The sequence below is a fragment of the Sorex araneus genome, chromosome 1 (assembly GCF_027595985.1).
Source record: "Sorex araneus isolate mSorAra2 chromosome 1, mSorAra2.pri, whole genome shotgun sequence".
NCBI lineage: Eukaryota > Metazoa > Chordata > Mammalia > Eulipotyphla > Soricidae > Sorex > Sorex araneus.
In genome coordinates this window covers 12,760,785-12,788,315 of record NC_073302.1, presented here as the reverse complement: position 1 = coordinate 12,788,315, position 27,531 = coordinate 12,760,785, and the positions used below count along the sequence as shown (strand labels likewise).

Below are 27,531 nucleotides of genomic sequence, written 5' to 3'. Positions count from 1 at the left end.
TTTTAAAAAAAATTTTTCACGTTCCCCTGCCTCTCTTATTGTTATGATGATCTAGTCCAGAGCTATATACAACTGGTTATAATGTTGCCAGGGTTGCTTAGTGTCAGTGCTCTCACCTTTTCAGTTGTGATATACCCGCTTTAATGCACTGTGCTTTGTTGCCAGAAATCCCAAATAACAGTTCCACCAGGATGGCCATTGGTATATGCAGTTGTATTTGCCATGGCAACCATAAACTCATACCTGCAGCCTAGGTACTACACCGTGACTCAACAAAGCCACCACGAGTTTGCATTTTAGATAGCAATGTACAATGACTGGAAATACTACATTCTTTTTGAGTACACAGTTAATATATTCCCTTTGTAAATAAGGCATGTTCTTAAAGAATGTTACGCTCCCTATGAGTCTAATCCCTGGTCATGCTCTTCATTCACCAGGACCAATCTGGAGACTGAATGAAGGCTCTGATCAGACGTCTGGCTCACACCACAGATTATAAATCTAAGAGTTAGGAGATATCAAACACAATCTCAAAACTACCCCTGAGTACCTGTGACCAAGGCAGATTATTGATTCTCTCTACTCTACGGCGCTGTAGTATGGAGTTCAGGGAGGAGTTCTGAGGATCTGTTAGGAAGATGATTGTGAATGTGCTATTTAGACTGTAAACGGTTGTGTAGGTGCATCCACACATTCATTAAATATCACTTTGGTGTTTTTTCTGTCTTGGGTGAGTTATTGGTTATTTACATTAATGTTGTTGTTATTGGTTATTGGTTATTACATTAATGGGTTAGTAACACAAAGAACTGTTGCATTAAATGAACTTACCAGGTAATTGTACTGTGTAATTCTGTCAACATAACTTTGGCAGTGTGTTGAGTAAGTCACTGCTTGATAGACATTGCTAGCCTTGATAGACATTGCTTCCTCTGGAAGTTTTGGATCATCCGTTCTGACCTAAAGAACACAGTAGCAAAAATGTGAAGTCCAGGACCAGAGTGATAGTACAGAATGTAGGGCTTTTGCTTTGGAATTGGCCGCCCTGGGTTTATTCTTGGCATCCTATATGGTCCCTCAAGCCAGTCAGGTGTGAACCCGGAGCACAGATCCAGGAGTAAGCCCTGCGCACCACAGAGTATGGCCTCACCAAAACAAAGCAAAATAATAAAGTGCTGACAGTAAAATTTACATCAATGATGACCAGAATGAGGGTGGTTGTGGTGGTAGTGATTCTCAACATTTTTCTAGCTGTCACTGGCAGATCTGGTTCTAATGACAGCTTAATGAATGTATCCACGTACTTCATACATATTTGGACTCACAAAGTCTTATGTAAAGAATACCATACTAAGTTGTGGTGTGACATGTCTACATACTGTTGGTTAAATACAACAAAATTAACTATGAGCATATGGAAGTTTGAAAGAGTTCCAAATAAGGAAAGGAAGAAGGGGATATCTGACATATGTACTCTCCCCTTAGATTACCTAGAAGAACTAGGCATGGGGCTGGCAGGAGTGCTTAGTTTTGCATAAAGTAATGCTTATATATTTTTTCAAATATCCAATGAAAAATGTACAGAAACAACAATGCACAGAAGGGCCCTCAGTGTATGAGATGAGTCTTTAGCATCACCTTTCAGATTGGGCTGGAGGCAGAGTTCTTGCCCTCGTGACTGACCAGGGTTTGATACCAGTACCTGATATGGTCCCCTAGGCCCTAGTAAGACTTAACCTTGAGCCCAAAGGAGTAATCCCCTAGAACCACTGGGTGTGACCAAAAAAATTAAACAAAACAAGCAAACAAACAAGAAACAAACAAACAGACAAAATATAGAAAATTAAAATTTGTTTCATAAGAAGAGAGGAGAAGCTGAGCAGAACTTTGAGAATCACCTGTAACTGAGAACAGTCCAAGGATTACTGGACAAAGTAGAAAATAAAAGAAGAGATCAAAGAATAAAACTTAAAATGCAGAAATTTACTTTTTAAACGACTGGTGAGACCCAGCCCCAGCAGTCAAAAACTTCCAGAAACCAGCTGGCCATGCTCAGGGCCACTCCCCACATGCTCAGAACTGAGCCTCACACACAAGTGTACCTATTCTTAGATGGCGTGGTCACATCATAAGACACAACCCAACCATTCTCCAAGAGTACCACATCACATTGATGAGGTTCAAATAGAAGGCAATCAATCATAGAGGGAAATATGTGAGTGTGTGTCTGTGTGTGTGTGTGTGTGTGTACCTAACCAGAATATAGGATGAGTCCTTGGAGGCTGACCTGCAAGCAGGCACAACCCTAGACCCCATTTCATGAGTGGGCAAGCAAAGGCTTGTGAGTTCACCTGATCTGGAAAGGGTTAACATTTCTTCCCTGAGCTGCCTTGGCCTTACTCTAACTCCTAGTATAACAAAGCAATCTTCCCTTTCTCACAGACCCCTAACCCAGGTGGGCTTTGGAATGCAGACATTCTCTCACATCTCCTTATCACCCTGGGTGAAGGACTGTAATCCATGGTGCAGCCTAGGTTATTGACCATTGGGATTACAGATTCAACAGGTTGTTGACCATTGGGATTACTGATTCAACAGGACAAATATTCCTTGATGTTTTATTTTCCCTCCTGTAAACCCTTTTCCCCTTTAATGATTTCTCTGTATTGAGTGCATTAGAGTGTGTTGTTACAATGGTAAATTAAAAAGGTTGAGGAATGTTTCTCTATGCTTCTCAGCCAGAGCCAGCAAGAAGCCTCTCCGGCAAATCTCATTTCTCTCACGTCTCTCATCTCAGCATCCCCAACCGAAGGACTATTCACACAACATATATCACTGTCATCCCATTCTTCATCGATTTGCTCGAGCATGTGCTGGTAACAATTTTATTTGTCCCTATCCCATGCTAGTGTAGAGCAATGCAGAGCCACATATATGTATATATACACATGTATATATCTATAGATATACATAGAAAAGTTCACAACACTCAATCTTTAGCAACATGTTAATGATATCTTAAAGAAGGTCTTAATGGCCCCTGTCAAAATAGAACAATCTTCACACTCTTTCCTCTTGGATACACAAGAAGCTGTACAAGCCTGATATAAAAGAACACATCCTTTGAAGCTTGACTTGAGGCCTCACATAAGTCACATAGGAGCACCTAAGAGGAAGGCAGTATTCTAGAAGGAGAGAAAGGTGACCACCATCAACTGAAGTCATCCAGAATCCTTTCCTCGAAGCAAGAGAGGGATACTGATAGTGAATTGGAAGGTCCACCTCCATACTACCACAACAGCATGAAGAAACAGCAAAGGTCCCCACCACGAGGAGAGGATGAAGAAAAGAGTTAAAAAACCTCAACAGGGGTTACCCACAAATACAATCTCTCCAATAAAGAATTCAGAGATGAACTCAAAGAAACTGTGGAACAGCACCCAGTAAATTAAAGGAGGACATAAAAGAAGCAGTGAAATGTACAGCCAAGAAAATACAGGAAGAAATGAGAGCAGAAACAAGATAGTTACAAACAGAAGTGTCATTAATAAAGGACTCAGTAGATGAAATAAAAAACTCAGGGGCTGGACTGATAGCACAGTGGGTAGGGCATTTGCCTGGCATGGAGGCGACCCAGGATCAATTCCCAGCATCCCATATAGTCCTCCGAGAAAAGTCAAGAGCAATCCCTGAGTGCAGAGCCAGGAGTAAGCCCTTTGCATTGCTGAGTGTGACCCAAAAGGAAAAAAAAAACAACTCAGTAGGTGCCCTAAGCAGTAGAATGATTACAGCCTAAGACAGAATCAGTGAGCTTGAAATTGAGCTGCAGAAAGCTTACCAATAACAGCAAGCAATGGGAAAAGATCTCAAAATAGCTCAAGGGCAAATCAGAGACCTCATAGATGAACTCAAGAGCAACAACATAAGAATTCTCAGAGTATCAGAAGGACAGGGAGACAACCCCAATGAAAAAGCCACCGTTAAAAATATCATTGTGATTCACGTGTGCCCACTCCCCTCACGGAGCATCCCAGCACTCCGTGCCTCCTTGCTCTGAGCACAGTCCTAGGACCCGATCTCAACCTTACTCTCCCGCCCCTTACTCTGCTGACCCTGCGTTTCCTGCTTCCTCACTCAGGTGTGCCTACTCCCCTCACTGAGCATCCCAGCCCTCCCTGCCTGGGCCCTCTGCACAGGGCCCCAGAACCAGATCTCAAGTCAGCATCCAGTGGTGAGAAGGGGCATGGCTTCTGTGTTGTGGGCGTGGTCTCCGCTGTAGGGGGTGTAGTCTCTGGGGGTGACTGCAGTTTTTTACCCCTATTCTAGTATACTTGACAGAGGTCTCAATCCCCATTAACTAACTTCGTGGAGATCTCCCCAGCTACCTCAAACACAAAAGGTAAATAAGCCACTAGCGTACTCTAATCGCACCAAAATATCGAAACCTCACAAAAAGAGAGAATAGCTCTAGTGACGTGGAAGGTCCAACCTCCATACAACCGCGCCAGCATGAAGAAACAGCACAAATCCCCACAGCAAGGAGAGGACGAAGAAAAGAGTCCAGAAGCCTCAGCAGGAGTTTCCCACAAACATGATCTCTCTGATAAAGAATTCAGAGAAGAAATTCTGAGAATGTTCATCGAACTTAAAGAAACAGAACCTGTGGGACACAGCTAAAGCTGTGTTAGGGGGGAAATGTATAGCTCTGCAAGCATATCTCAGGAAGGAAGAAAGGGCCCACATAAATAACCTGACCTCACAACTCAAGATCTTAGAAAAGGACCAACAAAGCGAGCCCAAACCAGGCAGAAGGAATGAAAGAATAAAACTTAGAGCAGAAATCAATGATATGGAAACCCAAAAAACAATTCGAAAGATCAATGAATCTAAGAGCTGGTTCTGTGAGAAAATAAATAGGATTGATAAACCACTAGCAAGACTCACAAAGAAAGAGAGAGAGAGAACCCTAATAAACCGAATCAGAAATGAAAGGGGGAACATCACAACGGAAACCAAAGAAATTCAAAAGATCATCAGAGACTACTTTGAAAGTCTGTGTGCTACGAAAAAAGAGACTCTAAAAGAAATGGATAAATTCCTGGATTCTTATAGACTCCCAAGGCTGAACCAAGAGGATTTGGACTACCTGAATAGACACATTACTATCCAGGAAATCGAAAATGTAATCAAAAGTCTCCCTAGAAACAAAAGACCAGGTCCAGCTGGATTCACTACTGAATTCTTCCAAACATTTATTATTTTTTTTTAAATTTTTTAATTTAATTTTATTTTATTAAATCACCGTGTGGAAGATTACAATGCTTTCGGGCTTAGGTCTCAGTTATACAATGCTGAAACAACCATCCCTTCACCAGTGCCCATATACCACCACCAAAAAAAAAAAAAAAACCCACAGTACACCTCCCATCCCGCCCTCCCACCCCCCACCTTGTAACTGATAAGTTTCATTTTACATTCTGTTTACTTTGGTTACATTCAATATTTCAACACAAACCTCACTATTGTTGTTAGGAGTACCCCACTAGAGTCAGACCTACTGTGAAGACAAATAAGGTCGCGCGGCCACAGTAGCGGCTGCGCGGTTTTGAATTTTTGTACTTTAACAAGAAGTCCAGGGAGATTTCTTCCAGATATTAGATAATTGCAGGCTTGAAAACCCAATCTGTGGTCGTCTTAATATGGCGGCCACCGCGCCCTTCATCCCCGGAGAGAAAGAGGCGAGAGAGAGAAATACCTTTCCCCTCCCGGGCGGGCACGGGGCCGAGGCTTAGTTCTCAGGCTGGAGACATTCTGCGAGGAGTTGCTCACACCGAAAGAGGCTTTGCTGGGTCTGGATTCACGCTTGTACAGCTGCGGAGAGGCCGCACATGCGTGCGGCCCCCAGGATCACATCTCGGCGGTGTCTTCCAAACATTTAAAGAGGACCTATTGCCAATACTTCTCAAGATCTTCCAGGAAATCGAGAAAACAGAAACACTCCCAGACAGTTTCTATGAGGCACATATCACCCTAATAGCAAAAACAAAACAGAGACACCACAAAAAAAGAAAACTACAGGCCAATATCTCATATCTCTGATGAACACGGATGCGAAGATCCTCAACAAAATATTAGCGAATAGAATCCAGCAACTGATCAAAAAGATCATACACCACGACCAATTGGGATTCATCCCGGGATGCAAGGATGGTTCAACATTCGGAATTCAATCAACATAACCTACCATATCAACAAAAGAAAAGATGAAAACCATATGGTCATATAAATAGATGCAGAGAAAGCATTTGACAACATCTAGCACCCATTCATGATGAAAGCAATCACCAAAATGGGCATAGAAGGGAATTTCCACAATATAGTCAAAACCATCTCCCACAAGCCTATAGCAAGCATTATCCTCAATGGGGAAAAACTAAGGGCCTTTCTTCTAAAATCAGGGACAAAGCAAAGATGCCCACTCTCACCACTTCTGTTCATTATAGTACTGGAAGTATTTGCAATAGCGATAAGGCAAGAAAAACACATTAGGGGCATCCAGATAGAAAAGGAAGAAATCAAGCTCTCACTATTCGCAGATGATATGATATTATATTTAGAGAACCCCAAAGCCTCTACCAAGAAACTCCTTGAAACAATACACTCATATAGTAAAGTCTCAGGCTAGAAAATCAATACCCAAAAGTCCATGGCTTTCCTCTATGCAAATAATGAGAGAGAAGAAAGTGATATGAAAAAAGCAACCCCGTTCACAATCATGTCTCAGAAAATCAAGTACCTTGGAATCAACATAACTAAAGAGGTTAAATCAACTAAACTAAAGGACCTGTACAGAGAAAATTACAAAACGTTACTTCATGAAATGAAAGAGGACATGAGGAAATGGAAACACATCCCCTGTTCATGGATTGGGAGAATTAACATTGTCAAAATGGCAATACTTCCCAAAGCATTATCCAGATTCAATGAGATCCCTATAAGGATACCCATGACATTCTTCAGGAAGTGGAAGTAACACTCCTAGAATATGGAACAACAAATCCCCACGAATAGCTAAAGAAATTTTGGGGAAAAGGAAGATGGGGGGCATCACTTTCCCCAACCTCAAGCTCTATGACAAAGCAGTAATATTTAAAACTGCATGGTACTGGAACAGAGGAAAGCAGTAGACCAATGGAACAGGGTAGAAGACCCTTACACAAAACCTCAAGTATATGATCATCTAATCTTTGATAAGGGAGCAAGAAATGTAAAGTGGAGCAAAAAAAGCCTCTTTAACAAATGGTGTTGGCAACACTGGACTGCTACATGCAAAAAAAAGGCTCAGACTTATACCTAACACCATGCATAGAAGTCAGATCAAAATAGATTAAAGACCTCAACATCAGACCACAATCCATAAGGTACGTTGAAGACAAGGTTGGCAAAAAACCCACCATGATATTGAAGCTACAGGTATCTTCAAAGAGGACTCTCCACTGACCAGGCAAGTAGAAACGGAGATAAACAAATGGGACTATCTTAAACTAAGAAGCTTCTGTACCTCAAAGGATACAATGACAAGAATACAAAGACAGTCTACAGAATGGGAAAGGATATTTACCCAAGGATAGCGATTGATATCAAGGATTTACAAGGCACTGGTTAAACTTCACAAGAAAAAAGCATCCAACCCCATTAGAAAATGGGGCGATGAAATGAACAGAAAATTTCTCAAGCAAGAAATCCGAATGGCTAAAAGACACATGAAAAAATGCTCCTCATCACTAATCATAAGGGAGATGCAGATCAAAACAACAATGAGATACCATCTCACACCACAGAGACTGGCCCACATCCAAAAGAACAAAAGTGACTGGTGTTGGCATGGATGTGGGGAGAAAGGGACTCTTCTTCACTGCTGGTGGGAATGCTGACTGGTTCAGCCCTTTTGGAAAACAGTATGGACACTTATCAAAAAATTAGAAATTGAGCTCCCATTTGACCCAGCAATACCGCTCCTGTTAATATATCCTGGAGATGCAAAAAAGTATAGTAAAAGTGATATCTACACCTATATGTTCATTGCAGCACTGTTCTTGATAGCCAAAATCTGGAAAAAACCAAAGTGCCCGAGAACAGATGACTGGCTAAAGAAACTTTGGTACATCTACAAAGTGGAATACTATGCAGCTGTTAGAAAAGATGAAGTCATGAAACTTTCATATAGGTGGATCAACATGGAAAGTATCATGTTAAGTGAAATGAGTCAGAAAGAGAGGGACAAACATAGAAAGATTGCACTCATCTGTGGAATATAAAGTAACAGAATGGGAGACTAACACCCTGGAATAGTAGAGAAAAGTACCAAGAGGAGTACTCCAAGCTTGGAAGCTGACCTTACATGCTAGGTGAAAAAGCAGCTCTGATAGAGAAGGGATCACCAAGCAAAGGATGCTGGGCGGGCCCACTAGGGATGGGAGATATAGGCTGTAAATAGACTATAGACTGAACATGATGCCTACTGAATACCTCTATAGAAAACCAAAACACCCAAAAAAGAGAGCGTGAGCAAATGGGAATGCCCTGCCAGAGGCAGGGTGGGATGAAGGGGACAGGGTGGGGGTGGGAGTGGTGGGAGGGATGCTGGGACCATTGGTGGTGGAAAAGGGGCACTTGTAGAGGGATGGGCACTCAGTCATTGTATGACTGAAACGTAAGCATGAAAACTTGTAAGTCTGTAACTTTGTCTCATGGTGATTCACTAATAAAATAAAATAAAATTAAAACAATTAAATAAAAAGAACCTCATTCTTGGGTTTCATGTGGGATTTAGTTTTGAGTTTTCTGAGAAAGAAGACAGGCTTGCATCTTATTCTAGATCCTGACACTTCTGAAGAATTGATGAAGTACATGCCAGATATCTTTATGGTGATGAGGGTGAGGTACTGGGATGAGTTAGATGACTGAGTTGTCATTAAAGATGGAGAAAGAGAGAGAGAGGCCAGAGAAACAGTATAGTGAATAAGATGCTCATTGTGTATGCAGTTGACTTGGGTTTATACTCAGACACACCATATGGTTCCTTGAGTACTACCAGGCATCAATCCCGCATAATGCCCCGAGTGAGCTATGAGTGTATTCCAAAACAAAAAGCAATAATAATGGAGAGAGAGAGATGAAAAATAGTTTAATCATATGAAGAAGTTTGGCATATGGTATAATATGTACAGGAGAGAAGGCTAAAGCGTGGAGGGGAAATACGGTTTCGATGCTCCTGGATGTTTATGTAACAAATATTCATTAGATATCTCAAAGGTTAGACACAAAGCTGGGGGGTGGGGCTTGACATCAGAGAGAATGCTCAAGGAGTTTGGGGTCTAGGGCTGAAAATAGACCACGTTGTGATGAATATTATGAAAGGAAACTAGGCAGGCCAAGGAAGAAAATGAATTTATGCTTAGAATTAGGTCCTACTGTCTATACAACAGACAACAAAACAACCGTTGGTTAAATGAGACAAATCTTTATTCATTTCTCACATGGAAAGAATTTTTGAAGACCGGTGTGTCAGCCTCAAATGTCATCAGGGTCAGGGATTAGAAGGGGCTATTATCTTTTGATTCTTCCATGCTGGATCAATGTTCCATCTTCAGAATTATGTCATGGTCAAAATGGTTGCTGGAGCTTTCGCCATTCTCTCTAAGGTAAGGGCTGCAAAAGCTAGAAAAAAAAAGGGGGATCACTTTCTGTGAATCAACTATCTTTATCCTTCTCTCAGACAAGCTATTTAGAGGAATATGAATTAGGAAGCATATTTGTTGTATTACCCTCTACACTTGTACTTGTTTAAAAATTAATTTTTCTTCACACTTTTCAGATCTATGATCCTATTTGATTTCTATGAGGTAGTTGATTTCTACACGTAGTTGAGTAAGTGTTGGATACAGAAAGGTTCAATGACTTTCTAAGAGCTGCTCAGCCAAACATGAGTGATTCCTGAGTTGGAATCCAGGATGAGCACTGCTTGGATGGATAACTAGTGTGGGTCCTCTTCCACTGGGCTGTGTGCTAGTGCTGAGGAGCAAACAGGGAGACACAGCTGCTCTTGGGAGCTCCTGTGGGTGGGCTCAGGAACCAGACTGGTAGGCTTGGGTCTTGTTTCTGCCTCAAGCTGATTCAGCCTGGGAGAACTAGTTTTGTGAGTCGAATTCCCCTTTGTTAGGTGAAATAAATAAAACATGTACTGCACAGGATTGGGCTGGAGCCATAGCTAGGGGTAGGGCGTTTGCCTTTCATGCAGCCAACCCTGTTCGATTCCTCCGCCCCTCTCGGACAGCCTGGCAAGCTACCAAGAGTATCTCCCCCACCTGGCAGAGCCTGGAAAGCTACCCGTGGCATATTCTATATGCCAAAAACAGTAACAGCAAGTCTCACAGTAGACATGTTACTGGTGCCCGCTTGAGCCAATCTATGAGCAATGGGATGACAGTGACAGTGACAGAGACTTCACAGGATTGTCGTGACAATTAGATCAATACATTCTTGTAAAAAGCTCAGTGTCAGGGATAAATTCTGATGTTAAGTAAGTCCTTTGTAACAGATATGATTAGTGGAGAGGCAGACAATAATTACATAAATATTCTGGTAATAGACTTTAATAAAGGATGTCTTGGAACACTAGATGTCTTAAGAAACAGAAGGTTTTTTTTTTAATTAAATATCCAGTGTTCTTTCTCTTCAGTCACAAAAACCACTCAGTCACCCAACACCCAGGGTCTGCCCCATTGCCATGTTTCTCTTCATGAAAAGTAATTTCAGGGTGAATAGCTGTTCTGTCATAAGTTGGGTTTTGATACTACACTTGATCTTAGCCAAAAGGACGAGAAGCAATAGTAGCTTGGTTTTGAGATCACTACATGTCCCCCAAGAAAATGGCCTTGAGAGTAGCTCTGAATTTATTTCATTTGCTTTTTTGGGTCACACCTGGAAATGCACAGGGGCTACTCCTGGTTCTGCATTCAGGAATTTCTCCTGGCAGTGCTCAGGGGACCATATGTGTTGCTGGGAATCTAAAAAATGCCCTACCCGCTGTGCTATTGCTCCAGCCCTAAAATTTAGAGATGAATTCTTATCGACTATTTTCACACCAGTCATTCTCATAACAAAAGTAAGCATCCAAATACATTTCCAAATTTTCCTCACAGTGAGCAATTGAGTGGTACTGAGTCCACGGACAGTGTTGTCATGTTCTACAAAGTGCTATCTCATCTCATTCCTAAATACTTTTAAAAAATAGCCTCTTACACATTAAGCAATTATTCCCGTTCTGTCAACCTCTACCTATGGACACCACTAGCCTGCTTTGTATTCTTAGGGGATTACTTGAGAACTATTTCTCTCCCTTCTCATAATTACCCAGAAAATGTAAGGTTTGTCTTTGACTAAAATTTCAATGAACTCCCTGTTGATACAAGATGACAGGTATGTGCATTTTGACAGTCATTACTACCTCCCTCTCCAGTAGATGCCGAGTTTACTCAGATGCTCTGATCACTCAGGACGGAATAGTGTTTATTTCTTATTTCACAGCTACTGAATCTAGTGCCACACATTGACTGGTTTAGGTGCCATGGTGCAATCCACTTACCTACTTAAGTTCTGGAGTCCCTCTCAGGTGGCTCTGTGACATTATTGTTCCAGACTCACTCGTCCCTGCAGCACATCAGCAACACACAGACCTAGCAGAGGCAACAGTACACAAGATATTTCAGGGCTCCCAGGTTGCTAAAACACCTCTAAATGGCTTGATTTGGTTTAAGGAAAAAAATGCTCTAATATAAAGGTTTTATTTTCTCTTCTCCTCTTTTTCTACCTTCTGGAAAATTCTGTTTAGTAATCCTGCCTCAAAATCAATTAATACTTTGAAAGATTGTGTGCACAGCCTCTATTCACTATGAAACAAAAAAAATCGACTTACTCATAAAGGTGGCATAAAGAAATACGTTATAAAATGTAAGCATGCAATATAAATACTATAGAAAATGTAAGGGCAGAGGAAAATAGCAAATATGGTCAAAAAGTACAAATTCCAGTTATAAGATAAAAACTGAGATAGTGTGGTCATAGGAGTAGACCGAACTTACAGCACAGTAGTAAAGATTCCATATTTATAAGATAGCAGATCTTTCCCCTGTTCGTTTTTTTTTTTTCCCTTTTGTTTAGTCTGGCTTTGCCTAGGGCTAACTCCTGGCTCTGTGCTCAAGGATCACTCCTGATGGCCTCAGGGGACCATATAAGGGTATCGGGGATTGAATTTGGATTGGCCACATACAAGAAAAGCACCTTACCTGCTGTATTATCGCTCCACCCCAAGATAGTTTATCTTAGAAATTCTTACACAAACCATTTGCATTTGTACTTGTGTCTAGCATACACGTTAACTAGACTCAGCGAGGTGACCATTTTGCGACTTAAAACGTATAGAAACATCGCTTTACATAACATAAATTAACATATGTATAAGAATGTTAGCTCCATAAAAAGAATTAATAGGGAAATTAGGAGAAAGCATGATGGAGCTTGATTTCTGTTTAGACAGGCTGGCCAGAATAGGTTTGAAAGTTGTGAGAGTGAACCACAGTGGTATTTGCAGAATCTGTCTTGATCTTGTACACACAGAGAAATACCATCAATAAAGAGTATCTCATTGTTATGACTTAAACTTAATTTTTCCATTGGGAAGAATTCCATTGGAGAATTCGCACCTATATAAAAAGTAGTGAGAATGTCATAATGAGCTCCCATGTACCAATGACAAAACTTCAGTTATCAGCTCATGACCTCTTCTGTTTCCATATATTCATTTTTCCCTACAATCCCCAGATTATTTTGGGAAAAATAATCTTAGCATCATGTAATTTAATCTGCTAATTGTCCCATGAACATCTCTCAAAGAAAATGATCCAGGGCTAAAGTGATTGTACAGTGGGTAGGTAATTTGCTTTGCACACAATTGACCAGGATTGGATCTCAGCATTCCCTACGGTCCCATGAGCATCATCAGTAGTAATTAGTAATTCTGGAGGGCAGAGCCAGGAATAACCCCAGAGCATCACCGGGTATGACCCATAATACAAAAAGAAAAAGGTTCCCTTTTGGGGAAAAATGTTTTATCCTCAAAGAAGAATTTCTTAATATTGTGAAATTCCCATTTTTTTCATGAATGTTACACAGGATGGACACGGAGTTATTTACTTCTACTAGTGGTTGTTTTCTTGATGTCATTATGCTAATAACATTAATTATATATTCATAACTTTAATTAAAGGTACAGTTTATTCTGAAACTGGTACAAGTCAGGAAGCTAATTTGTTCAACATAACTGACAAGTAAATGTATAATAAGGTATGTCACTGGTTCACATGGGGTTGCTTGGCTTTTCCCACCAAGGAGTATCAGCTGGATGCAACCAATGCAACCAATAAATGAGAAACTGAGGACAGTGACAGGTTTATCCATCCATGCTAGTTGTTTCCTTGGCTCTAATTGGCCAATGGTTTCTCCAGGTGGCTATGAGCTTTATGTCTACTTAACCCACCCTCTTTTATCTTTTTTCACACCACCTTTTTCTTTCTTTATTTTTCCTCCCTTGGTTCAATTTTGGCCATTCCTTATAGTGCTCAGGGCTCACTCCTGCTCTGTGCTCAGGGATCATTCCTGGCAGCTCGGGGGTACTGTATGAGATGCTGGGAATCAAACTTGGGTCAGTCATGTGCAAATGCTCTACCTGCTATGCTATTTTTCTAGTCTCTCACTTCACCTTTGATAACCCACATTCGTTTTCTTTTTCAAGTAAACAGCTATATTTTTGGTCAGAGAGTAATCTTTTTATTTATTTATATGGTCCCAGAGAGTGAAACAACTTTAAGACCTTTTTAACATTATTGGTATTGTTGTTCTTTTGGTTTTGTTGTGAATTTCTAACTGCAAAGGTGCATAGATTTGTTAGCTATGTCTTCCAATTCTTTACTTCAGTGGAACAAAAACTTTTTGATTATTATGGAACTCAGACCAATAAAAATTGCAGCATTGTTAAAAAAACAAATTTTTAAGATTAAACACAGTTTGTAGATAGTACTGTGTTGCACAGTTACCTATATTAATTGGGAGAAAATACATTGAGTCCTACTTTTAGCTTCCACATCAATCACCTAGAAAATCAGAAAGTTTTTATGGAAATAGGAACATGAAGGCATGCCTCACTATGTGCTGTAGAAACCTTAATCGGGCAGGACAGATAATACAGCAGCTGAGGCACTTGTCTTGCATGTAACTCACCGGGGTTCAATCCTTGGTACCATATATGGTACCAGGTGCTGGTCCCCTGAGATTCACTAGGAGTGATTCCTGAGAACTGAGCCAGCAATAATACCTGAGCACAGTCAAGTGTGGCCCCCAAACAATAAATAAAACACTGCATTGTGTATCACTGTCATCTCATTGCTCATCTATTTGCTCGAGCAGGCACCAGTTAACACCTCCATTGTGAGATTTGTTGTTACTCTTTTGGGCATATTGAATATGCACAGGTTACCTTGAGTAAACAAAATATTTCAGTGACATATTTACCCTAATTAGAGTAGTTTAAAATATACACTGCTGACAATTAAATGGTACATATAAAATCTGCTCCTAAATATATAACTTACCATTATTTGAAACACCAACACCATGAATTTCCCAGGAAGTTAGAGACATAGGTAATGTCAAATCCAGCTTATACCTAGAACATAAAATAGTTTATGGCTGTCAAATTTTTGGAACCTGTCCCTCTCCTTCCCCTCCCCCATGGGACTCTGAGATGATGCCCAAGAACTGCCCCCAGCTACTTATTAAGCTCCTAAATGGCCATGATCCAGAGAAAGACAAACAACAGATTGTTTAGCACTGCCTTTTCGGCAGGTTTGAGTGGTGGTGGCAAAATTCCACATAATAATGGTGGAACTGGTGTCAAAATATTGAATGTAATCAAAGTAGAGAGAGAGTGAAATGAGTCAGAAAGAAAGAGACAGACACAGAAAGATTGCACTCATATATGGAATATAAAGTAGCAGAGAGGTATGAGCTAGCAATGATGCAACCTCTGGCAGAAAGCCCTCTAGACTTAAGCATTATAATACTAAAATACAGAAATCTATAACTTCGCGGCCGCTACTGTTGCCATGCAATCTCATATCTCTTCATTCTCAGCAATGGAAAACGAAATGTCAAATGGTTGCTTTCCAGCAGGTCAGACTCTGGGGGAGGGGGGAACTCCAAACAATAATAGTGGTTTCTTTTGTTTGTATGTAATCAAAGTAAAGAGAAAGTAAAGTGAAATTAATCAGCTACACAGGCGAGATGGGGGGCTGGGAGGCAGGGGGTGGGGTGGGGAGGAGGTTCACCATGGTTCTTGGTGGTGGAATATATGCACTGGTGAAGGGATAGGTGTTCGAGCTTTATGCAACTGAGACTTAAGCCTGAAAGCTTTGTAATTTTCCACATGGTGATTCAATAAAAAATAAATTAGGAACAAAAACAAAGTAGAGAGAGAGTATTGTGGAAATTGTCTGCCACATAGGCAGGGAAAGGGTTGGGATGGGGGGGCGAATACTGGGGATTTTGGTGGTGGAAAACGTGCACTGGTGAAGGGATGGGTATTTTATCACTGTTTGACCGAAACTCAAACATCAATGCTTTGCAACTGTATCTCACGGTGATTCAATAAAAAAGAAAATAAAAAAGAAAAAATAAATGCCTAAACCCAGCGGCTTCTTACAGAAATGTAGCTAGACTGTGAGCTGAGCTACAACCCCATGCCACCCCAGGAGGGGAAATGTCTTTTTCTCTTGGCCTTTTTTTTTTCTTTTTTTTCGGCAACTTCTAGCAGAAATCTCTCTGGACTTAATCACTAAAATATCAGAAATCCAAAACCACGCGGCCGTGACAGTGGCTGCACAAGTCCATAATTTTTTCATTCTCAGCAATGGAAAACAAATTATCAAATGATGCCTTTTCAGCAGGTTTGATTGTTGGGGCAAAATTCCAAAAAGTAATAGTGAATTTTCTGTTGAAATATTGACTGTCTTCAAGGTATAGAGAGAATAAAGTGGAGATCATTAGCCATGCAGGTGGAGGGGTGGGTGTGGAAGGGGGGGTATACTGGGGTGCTTGGTCATGGAAAGTCTGCATGGTGAAGGTATGGGGGTTTGATCATTATGCGACGGAGACTTAAACTGAAAGCTTTGTAACTTTTTTCAGGGAAATTCAATAAAATAATAAAAATTTAAAAAAACAAAAAATAAATGCCTAAATGTAATAGGAAAAAAATTTAAATAAAAGATGAGGGCATATGGTGCCACCAGCAGGTCAACCTATACCTGTAGGGCAAGTGCATCAGCAGCCTGATGGTGCCTTCAGACTTCCAGATAGCCCAAAATTGCTACTGTGCCTTTGGCCAGACCCCAAGAAATTGGGGCTATGTTTACCAAGAAATTAAACGGCCCAAAGGTAGATATGTGGGAGATACACCCAGAAACCACCTCCGGCTTAGCTCTAAAAGCTCATTTATTGGCCTTATTTCAGAGACCCATAAATCTCAAAAGAGATCAAAAGATGCAGTTAGGGCCTGTAGCACAGAGGTAGGCGGGAACCTGTGACTCAGAGCTCCAGGCCCACTTGGATCGGGACTGGTCCTCCACCTGTCAGGTAACCAGTTTTCCAGTAGCTTGGCAGTCACACCCACAGACTACCCCAGGTACTATGTAATCTCATCAGTGGCCAAGACCCAGGGACTATAAACCAACTCCTAAAAGAGAGAGTCGCAGAATGTCCTGACCCCGTGCCAGGCTGTCTTCACCAAGGTGCCCCGGAGGGGGGCAGGGGAGAGTCCTCCCCACCCCAAGGGACCCAGCTCTGGCAGCCATAAGCCTCCACAACCCAACCACTGCCATGCTCAAGACCACTCCCCACGTGCTCTGACTGAGCCTCACATATGAGTAAACATGCTCCTGGACCATGTGGCTGCGAAAGACACATCATAAAATACTCCCTTACCCATTCCCCATAATTACCACACCACATTTGATGGGGTTCAGATAGTAGGCAACAAATCATAGAAGCAAATATATATAATATGATATATACATATTTTCAGATATATATATATATACTAAAGCTCATATCATCCAAACTTTAACAACATGTTAGTGATATACTACAGGATGTCTTAATGGCTCCTGCCAAAATAGAACAATCTTCACACTGTTTTCTATATGAACACTTTTTTGTAAGTATGTTCAGCAGTTCTTCATAACAGACAATATGAAATATACTATTTCAGTTTGAGATTGGGGTTTGGTATGGAAACATCCCAAATTTGGTGGTGGGAAGGTGTAATAGTGCTGGGATGGGTGTTTGAATATTGAATGCAATCAAAGATTGTGAACTAACTTATAAAATTTAAAAAAAGGGAATGTGGAGTTCACGCCCAATTCAATCAGCTTAATCAATGGCTAAATAAATGGGAATGCTCCTACATTATAAAAATAATAAATAAAAATTAAAAATGTTGTTGCATACCTGTGGTACTCAGGGACTATCCCTGGCTTTGCCTTCAGGGATTACTCCCAGTGTTGCTCAGGGAACAGGCAGTACCAGATCTCTGCATGCAAAGCACGTGCTTCATTGAGCTATCCCTATGGCCCTAATCTTAAAATCTTTCCCCCTCTTCCCTTCCCTGTATCGCTGCTGTCACTGTCATGTCCAGGACGGTTACACTCTTGGTTGTGGTACACCAGAGACTGTGCAGGGGGGGTCACACTCAGGGATGTGGGCGGTGGCAGGAGATAAATTTAGGGTCTCAGGCCTACAAAACAAGACTTGTTTGTGAGCCACGTCCCCCAGATCCTAGATAATTTCTTTACTAGTTGAATATTTTAAAATAAAATTTAAACGAACAAAGGGGCATTCTACAAAGATAATGAAATCTGCAAAGATGATCACATTTTCACTTAGTCCTGGTACTGACAGAAAAACCGAACAAACCAAACCTACCAACAAACCAAATTAACCTTCATCAATTTTAGCACCATCCTTAGTTACCAAGGAAGCTTTTAGCAGAATAATGAACCATTTATCATTTTAATATTTTTCAGGTTTTCTAAGAAAAAGAAAAATGAAGTTTCAGATTACCTTTTAAGAACATGATAAACATTCCATAAGCGCTTGTCAGGAAGCTTCAATGTAATAAGGCCAGAACCTAGTAAATTAGAAACATAACAGTAATTATCATCATAACAGAAGATAGGTTAATATATAAAAGCATTTTGGCTAACTTTTATTGAAGTACTTTAAGACATTTGGTCATGCATTTAATGTCTGTGATATCAAAACTGAAAAGAAAAATATTGATTTCAATATCTAAAATATCATCGTGGCACAAAGCAAGGTGAAGATGAGATACCCCATACGTACAATACAATAATTATACACAGAGCCTGGCCCACCATTCCCTGCCCTCAGAACCAGATTCCACCCTACACACACACACACACACACCCGACCCAGCCCCCGAATCAGAAATGAAAAGGGGGACATCACAACAGAAATTAAAGAAATTCAAAAGATCATCAGAGACTACTTTAAAAGTCTATATGCCATGAAACAACAAAACCTAGAAGAAATGGATAGATTCTTGGATTCCTATAATCTCCTAAAGCTGAACCAAGAAGATCTGGAATGCCTGAATAGACCTCTTACTATCAAGGAAATTGAAACGGTAATCAAAACTCTTCCCCCCCAAAAAGATCAGGCGCAGAGTTTTCTTTTCTTTTCTTCTTTTTTTTTGATAATTTTACCAAACATTTAAAGAGGACCTATTGCCAGTTATTCTCAAGGTTTTCCAGGAAATTGAAGAAACAGAAACTCTTCTAAACATTTTCTATGACATACATGTCTTTGCCTCAAAGACACACAAAAAGAGACAATTACAGGCCGATATCCCTGATGAACATGGATGTGAAGATCCTCAACAAAATATTTGGGAACAGAATGCAAAAACTCATCAAAAAGATTATACACCATGACCAAGTGGGATTCATCTTGGGATGCAAGGATGGTTTAACATTCAGAAATCAATCAACATAAACATCATATCAACAAAATAAAAGTTAAAAACGATATGATCATATCAGTAGATGCAGAGAAAGCATTTGACAAGATCCAGCACTCATTTATGATGAAAACTCTCACCAAAATGGGTATTGAAGGAACTTTCATCAATATAGTCAAAGTCATCTACCACAAGCCTATGGCAAGCGTTATCCTCAATGGGGAAAAACTAAAAGACTTCTTTCTAAGATCAGGGACGAGACGAGGATGCCTACTGTCACCACTTCTATTCAATATAGTACTGGAAGTACTTGCAATAGTGGTTAGGCAAGAAAAAGATATTAAGGGCATCCAGGTAGGAAAGGAAGAATTTGAATTCTCAGTATTCACAGATGATATGATACTGTATTAAGGCCCTAAAATATTTTGATGCTAAAGCCTCTACAAGAAGCTCCTAGAAACAATAAACTCGTTTGGTAAAGTCGCAGGCTGTAAAATCAATACCCAATAGTTCATGGATTTCCTATATGCAAGTAATGAGAAAGAAGAAATTGACATGAAAATAGCAATCCGTTAACAATCATGCCTCAGAAATACAAGTACCTCGGAATCAGCTTAACTAAGGAGGCAAAGAACCTATCCAAAGAAAACTACAAACTGCTATTTCACAAGATAAAAGGGGACACAAGCAAATGGAAACATATCCCCTTGCTCATGGATTAGGAGAATTAACATTGTCAAAATGGCAATACTCCCGAAAGCATTGTACAAATTCAATGCAATCCCTATACGGATACCCCATGACATTCCTCAAAGAAATAGATCAAACACTTCTGAAATTCATATGGAACAATAAGTCCCCACAAGTAAGCTAAAGCAATTCTTGGGAAAAAGAAGATGGGAGGCATCACCTTCCCCAACCTCAATCTCTACTACAAAGAGGTAATAATTAAAACAGCATGGTATTGAAACAAAAGCAGAGGCGCAGTCCAATGAAACAGGGCTTAATAGCCTGACACACAACCTCAAATATATGATTATCTAATCTTTGATAAGGGAGCAAGAAATGTGAAATGGAGCAAGGAAAGCCTCTTTAACAAATGGTGCTGGCAAAACTGGACAGCTACACGCAAACAAATGGGCTCAGACCTCTACCTAACACTATGCACAAAAGTCAGATCAAAATGGATTAAAGACCTCATCATCAGACCAGAATCCATAAGTTACGTTAAAGACAGGGCCGGCAAAACCCTCCACGATATTGAAATTAAGGGTATCTTCAAAAAATGACAAGCCACTGACCAACCAAGTAGAGACAGAGATAAACAAATGGGACTATCTTAAACTAAGAAGCTTCTGTACCTCAAAAGAAACAGTGAACAGAATTCAAAGACAGTCTATAGAATAGGAAAGGATATTCACCCAATACTCATCTTATAATGAGTTGGTATCAAGGATGTACAAGTAAAATGTGGTTGGAGGCCACGAGGGGGAGGGGTGATGAGTGCTGAATGTAGACTAAAGACTGAACACAATGGCCACTCAACACCTTTATTGCAAACCATAACACCTAATTAGAGAGAGAGAACAAAAGGGAATACCCTGCCACAGTGGCAGGGTGGGGTGGGGGGAGATGGGATTGGGTGGGTGGGAGGGATGTTGGGTTTATTTGTGGTGGAGAATGGGCACTGGTGAAGGGATGGGTTCTCGAACTTTGTATGAGGGAAACATGAGCATGAAAATGTATAAATATGTAACTGTACCCTCATGGTGACTCACTAATTAAAAAATAAATTAATTTAAAAAATTAGAATAAAAAATGTTGAACTACTAATGTCATATCTAAAGTGTTGCTTTTATGAGTAACTTATTTTACAATCTCAATTGTCTATGTTATGTATAATGTGATAACAGGTAAAATATAATTAGATTTATTTATTAAAACATACTTAAATTGGCAAAAAAAAAACAGGCAAGGAAGGATATGCCAAACATAAGAGAGTGTGCTTTAAATGTGAAAACAGTTCAACTGTACAATATAGGTGATAGAATAGTTGTATTATCATAAGTTGTAATAGTTGATTCCAAAGTATGTACAGAAGATAACATACCAATGAAATATGATTTGTTTCCTAAAATAATTAATATGTTAGTATATCCTTTGCTGAACATATATAAAAAAGAGAGTAAAACCCATAACAAATATGAATTAAAGTGGCAAGGGTTACCATAGATGAGGGTGTAATGATAGCACAGGGGGTAGGGTGTTTGCCTTGCATGCGACCAACCTGGGTTCAATTCCCAGCATCTCATATGGTCCCCTGAGCACCACCAGGAGTAATTCCTGAGTGCAGAGCCCGTAGTAATCGCTATGCAATGCCGGTGTGACTCCCAAAAAGCAAAATAAATAAATAAATAAAAATAAAAATTATTAGAAGTAACAAATCAAAACAAATGTTTCATTACAAAAACATACCTCAACAGAATCAGCAAGATAGAAATTGTGTCAACGATCTTTTCACACCATGATGCACTGAAAATAGAAGCTAAGCACACACAGACATGGAGCACCAAATCGAACACCTGGAAATTAAACAACTCCCTGTTGAACAACGAGTGGGTCAAGAAGGAAATCAAGGAAGAGAGCAAAAGATACCTTGAAACAAATGAGAATGAAGACACAACCTACCAGAACCTATGGGACGCGGCTAAAGCTGTGTTAAGGGGAAAATTTATATCTCTGCGAGCATATCTCAGGAAGGAAGAAAGGGCCTGCATAGAGAGCTTGACTTCACAGCTCAAGATCTTAGAAAAGGACCACCAAAAGGAACCCAAGCCAGACCAAAGGAAAGAAATAATAAAACTTAGAGCAGAAATCAACGATATGGAAACCCATAAAACAATCTGAAAGATCAATGAAACAAAGTGCTGGTTCTTTGAGAAAATAAGCAAGATTGATAAACACTAGCAAGACTCACAAAGAAAGAGAGAGAACCCTAATAAACCAAAGCAGAAATGAAAAGGGGATATCACAACAGAAACCGATGAAATTCAAAAGATCATCAGAGACTACTTTGAAAATCTCTATGCCACTAAACAAGAGAACCTAAAAGAAATGGACAAATTCCTTGATTCCTACAATCTCCCAAGACTGATTCAAGAAGAGTTGGAATACCTGAATAGACCCATTAATATCAAGGAAATTGAAACTTATCAAATGTCTTCCCAAAAACAAGAGCCCAGGCCCGGATGGATTCACTAGCGAATTCTTCCAAATATTTAAAGAGGACCTGTTGCCAGTTCTCTTCAAGCTTTTTAAGGAAATTGAAGGAACAGGGACTCTACCAGTTTTTATGAGGCTCATATCTCCCTAATACCAAAAGCAAACAAAGATACCACTAACAAAGAAAACTACAAGCCAATATCCCTGATGAACAGGAATGCAAAGATACTCAACCAAATTTTATCAAATAGAATCCAACAACTCATGAAAAAGATCATACATCACGACCAAGTAGGATTTATCCTGGGGATGCAAGGATTTTTTTAACAGTCGGAAATCAATCAACATAATCCATCATATCAACAAAAGTAAAAATAAAAACCATATATATTATTGTTGGTATACAACATCCCATAATTTCAGGCCTAGCTAGGCCTGAATGTAAACGTCATTTTCTATTATTGTTACTGTTACTTTAACTGACTTTGATACTGTTTCTGTTGGCTAAGTTAATTTGCATATTCTGCCTATGTGACTGAATATCATTGGTTAGTACATCAACCTAGTAAATAAAAGGGGGTTGAACAGGCTGCTCTCCAGCAGGCCATAACAAAGAACCTCGGAGACAGTCATGTGATCCTCCCCCAAAATGTATATTTCTTCAGCGAGTGAAATGCCTCGACTGTCAAGTAAAACTGCAACATTGTTTCAACATATGGCGCCCAGTGCGGGCGGTAAGGAAGAAGTAGAGAAAGGGGAGAGATAAAGAAAGGGAATTAAGAAAGACAGAAAGAAAGAAAGGAAAAAAGAAGAAAAAGAAAGCGAATAAAGAAATATGATAGAAAGAAAGGAGGAAGAAGAAAAAGAAAGGGAATAAAGAAATATAGATAGAAAGGAGGAAGAAGGAAAAGAGAAAGGGAATAGAGAAATGTAGATAGAAAGAAGAAAAAGAGGGAAGAAGAAGTAAAGGAGAAAGAAAGGGACAAAGAAGAAATATGTAGAGAGAAAGAAAGGAAGGAAAGAAGAAAAAGAAAGGGAATAAAGAAATAGAGATAGAAATGAAGGAAAGAAGAAAAAGAGAAAGGGAATAAAGAAATATAAGTAGAGAGAAAGAAAGAAGAAATATAGATAAGAAGAGAAGAAGAAAAAAGAAAGAAAGGGAGAAAGAAGAAATATAGATAGAAAGAAAGGAAGGAAGGAAGGAAGGAAGGAAGGAAGGAAGGAAGGAAGGAAGGAGGTAAAGAAATAGAAAGGAAGAAGAAAAAGAGAAAGAAAGGGAGAGAGAAGAAATATAGATAGAAAGGAAGAAAGGAAGTAAAAAAATAGGAAGGAAGAAGAAAAAGAAAGAAAGTGAGAAATAAATAAAGATAAGGAAGGAAGAAGAAAAAGAGAAAGAAAGGGAGAAAGAAGAAATATAGATAGAAAGGAAGGAAGTAAAAATAGGAAGGAAGAAGAAAAAGAAAGAAAGGGAGAAAGAAGAAATATAGAAAGAAAGAAAGAAAGAAAGAAAGAAAGAAAGAAAGAAAGAAAGAAAGAAAGAAAGAAAGAAAGAAAGAAAGAAAGAAAAGAAAGAAAGAAAAGAAATAGGAAGGGAGAAGAAAAAGAGAAAGGGACAGAAAAGAAATATAAATAAGGAAGGAAGAAGAAAGGGAGAAAGAAGAAATATAGATAAGGAAGGAAGAAGAAAAAAGAGGAAGAAAGGGAGAAAGAAAGATAGGCAGGAAGAAAGAAAGAAAGAGAAAAGAAGAAAGAAAGGGAGAAAAGAAATAAAGAATAAATAAAGGAAGAAAAAGAAAAAGGGGCAATGGGCAATTCTGTAACTTCTCAGCAGGATGCCTATGTTGACATTTTGAACTCTCTAACAAAAGCAGCTGGTCTGCCTTTAAAGGAACAGATAGGGGCTGGAGCAATAGCACAGCGGTAGGGCGGGGTAGGGCGTTTGCCTTGCATGTGGCTGACCTGGGTTCGATTCCCAGCATCCCATATGGTCCCTTGAGCACCACCAGGGGTAATTCCTGAGTGCAGAGCCAGGAGTGCAGAGCCAGGAGTAACCCCTGTGCATTGCCGGGTGTGATCCAAAAAGCAAAATAATAATAATAATAATAAAATAAAGGAACAGATAATAAGATGCCTCCTTGAGAGGATACAAAAGTACTGTCATTGGTTTAAGCCAAAAAATATAGAACAATTCTATCTAGATTTATGGATAAAAATAGGGAGAGAACTGTGTTATGCACAGAAAAATGGAGATTAGATCCCAGCAAAGAAATGGAGGGTGTACAATTGTATTGCTGCTGCCCTGAATTTTTCAGTTAGACTTTGAGTATGAGGAGCCTTCTCTCTCATCTTCTCATATGGCTCTCTCCACTAATTCATCAAATTCTAAGTCAATTTACAGGGAAACTCCTGTGTTAGAGGAGAAAAGTGGAGAAGAATCTTTGATATTGCCAAAATTTTGTGCTAAGCTAAGAGCATCTGTCTAGTCTGGTGAATCATATCAAATTGATGATTCACCTGCCCAGTCTGAGTCTGACAGCGTCAAGTCAGACACAGAAAATTCAGTTTTAAAAGAGGTTGTAAACTCCCATGAGTTGAGAATAGTTAATGAAAAATTAGATGAATTAATTAGACAAATGAAGTACCTTGAGATGCACCACCCTTCTGAAAGAAGGATAATGCCTGCTGTACAGGGTGTCACTGATCCTGACCCTTTGGCAGTTCCTTCCCCTCAATTATATAAGAATAAGGAAGAGGAATCTCTGTGTTGCCATTTTAAGCTTACTCCTGAGTTACATTCTCTGATGCAAAAATATGAAGCTCCTTTATATAAAGCAAAGTTGAGTCAACAGCCTGTTCAGTTTATGACTTTTCCAGTTGTTTGTAATCCTGATATACAAAGAAAAAGACAGGCAGGGCAATATGAGCCTGTTCCTTTTAAGTTTCTTTCCTTGCTTAAGCAAGCTGTGACCACCTATGGTGTTCCTTCTAACTATGTGCTAGCTCTTCTAGAAAATTTTGCAGAAGCTAATACTGTAATTTCGTTTGATTGGCAAATTCTTGCAAAGGCAGTGTTAGAAATTAGAAAATTCTTAATATGTACAATTTAATATGTACATATAAATTCTTAATATGCACAATTTAAATCCTGAGACCGGGATTTAAAAGAGGCTGAGAAATTTGCTAGAATTAAAACACTAAAACAAGTTGATAACACTGTGAACCGGATTTTAGGCACTGGCAAGTGGGCTTTAGTGGAAGAACATGTCCGTTTAGAGGCAAACATTTTAGAAGCTGTCAATAAGACCTGTCTAAAGGTGTGGCATTTTCTTGAGAACTCTGCAAAATGTACTATGTCATTCACAAAAATCTTTCAGGAAATAAATAAACTTTACACAGATTTTATTGCCAGACTCCAGACTCTCTTGAAAAGGTTGTACCTGATGAAGGCCTTCATGAAACGCTTATGCTAACTTTAGCAGTGGAAAATGCTACAGCAGATTGCAAAAAGGCAATTCAAACTGCTAAGGTAATGGGAAAAATCTCTCTGGATGATTTTATTAAAGTACGTAGGGAAGTGGGAACACCAACCCATCAGGCGCAAATAGCAGCTGATATTTCAGTTTTACAGGATTTGTTTCTGACTCCTCATAAAATTTATAAAATTTCAACTAATTTTTATGGCCCCCTTCCAAAAGGAACAGCAGGATTGATCTTAGGGAGAAGTAGTATGACTCTGCGAGGTGTTAATGTAAAAGTGGGACTCATTGACAGTGATTTTGTGAATGAAATCTCAATTATAGTCACTGTCCAAGCAGATATTAGAATATTAAAAGGGGAACATATTGCTCAACTTCTTTTGCTTCCTTGTATACTAGGAAAAAATACAGGCATGAAAAGAAAGGGTGATTTTGGAAGCACTAATGCAGAAATATTTGGGGCAAAAAAGATTACTGATGATAAGCCTACTTTGGTTATGACCTTTGAGGATGGAACAAAACTGGAGGGTATGTTAAATTCAGGTGCTGATGTTACTGTTGTCGCCTCCCATCATTGGCCTAAAGTTTGGCAAAAGCGTTGTGTGGACGTTACTTTTTCTGGTATGGGCGTGGTCACTGATGTTCAACAGAGTGTGCAACCTCTTCGTTGTAGTGATCCTGATGGAGACATGGCAGTCATCCAGCCATATATTGCTCCAATAGCTATCACCCTATGGGGACGAGATTTGTTGCAAAAACTTGGTGTGAAATATATTAAAGAAAAAGAGGTGTCTCAGCAATCGCCTTTTTAATTTGGGCTGCTGCTCAAAGAACAGCTCTCCCAATAGTCTGGAAAGAGGTTCAGCCTGTTTGGGTTGAGCAATGGCCCTTAATCAAAGAAAAACTTAAGGCTTCATTTAAAGTTACAGAACAGTTTGAATTGTGACATATTGTTTTAAGCTCTAGTCCCTGGAATTCACCAGTATTTGTTATCAAGAAAAAGACTGGTAAATGGCAAATGTTAAGTGATCTAAGAAAAGTTAATGACTGCATGGAACCAATGGGCCCTTTGCAAATGGGTCTACCTAATTTAGCCATTATTCTAAAACAATGGAGTATTATTATAATTGATCTAAAGGATTGTTTCTATCCCATCCCTTTGAGAAAGGAGGATAGAGAAAAATTTGCCTTTACTGTGCCTTCCTTAAATAGTAAAACTCCTGCTAAAGATATCACTGGACTGTTTTGCTTCAAGGGATGATGAATAGTCCCACAATGTGTCAATATTTTGCTAATCAACCATTGGATATAACGAGGGCACATTACCCTGATCTCAAAATTATTCACTACATGGATGATATTCTTATCACTGCTCCATCTTATATAAATTTGTAAAAGGTTTATGAAGCTGTAACTTACCAACTAGAGTCATGGGGTTTAAAAATTGCACAGGACAAAATTCAACGTCAGGTTCCTTGGGAATTTTTGGGACAAATAATATGGGAAAGTAGAATTGCACCTCAAAAGGTTCAAATTCAGAGATATAAATTAAGAGCTTTAAATGACTTTCAAAAATTATTAGGAAATATAAATTGGCTACGGCCTTCTTTGGGTATTCCAACCTATGCCCTACAAAATTTGTTTCAAACACTGGAAGATGATCCCTCTTTAAATAGTCTA

At 39.5% G+C, this 27,531-nt stretch overlaps 1 protein-coding gene across 1 annotated transcript in view; it reads right to left on the bottom strand.

Annotated features, from left to right (window-relative positions):
* Positions 1 to 9,575: 9,575 nt before the first annotated feature.
* Positions 9,576 to 27,531, bottom strand: part of LOC101541669 (complement C5-like) — a 54,060-nt gene continuing 36,104 nt past the window's right edge. Inside the window, exons 18-21 of the mRNA XM_055132253.1 lie at positions 18,235 to 18,301; positions 14,712 to 14,785; positions 11,651 to 11,741; positions 9,576 to 9,723 (exon numbers count right to left, since the gene is read on the bottom strand). Coding sequence (XP_054988228.1) covers positions 11,692 to 11,741; positions 14,712 to 14,785; positions 18,235 to 18,301 — 191 coding nt within the window. The 3' untranslated portion in view covers positions 9,576 to 9,723; positions 11,651 to 11,691. The remainder of the gene's footprint in view (positions 9,724 to 11,650; positions 11,742 to 14,711; positions 14,786 to 18,234; positions 18,302 to 27,531) is intronic.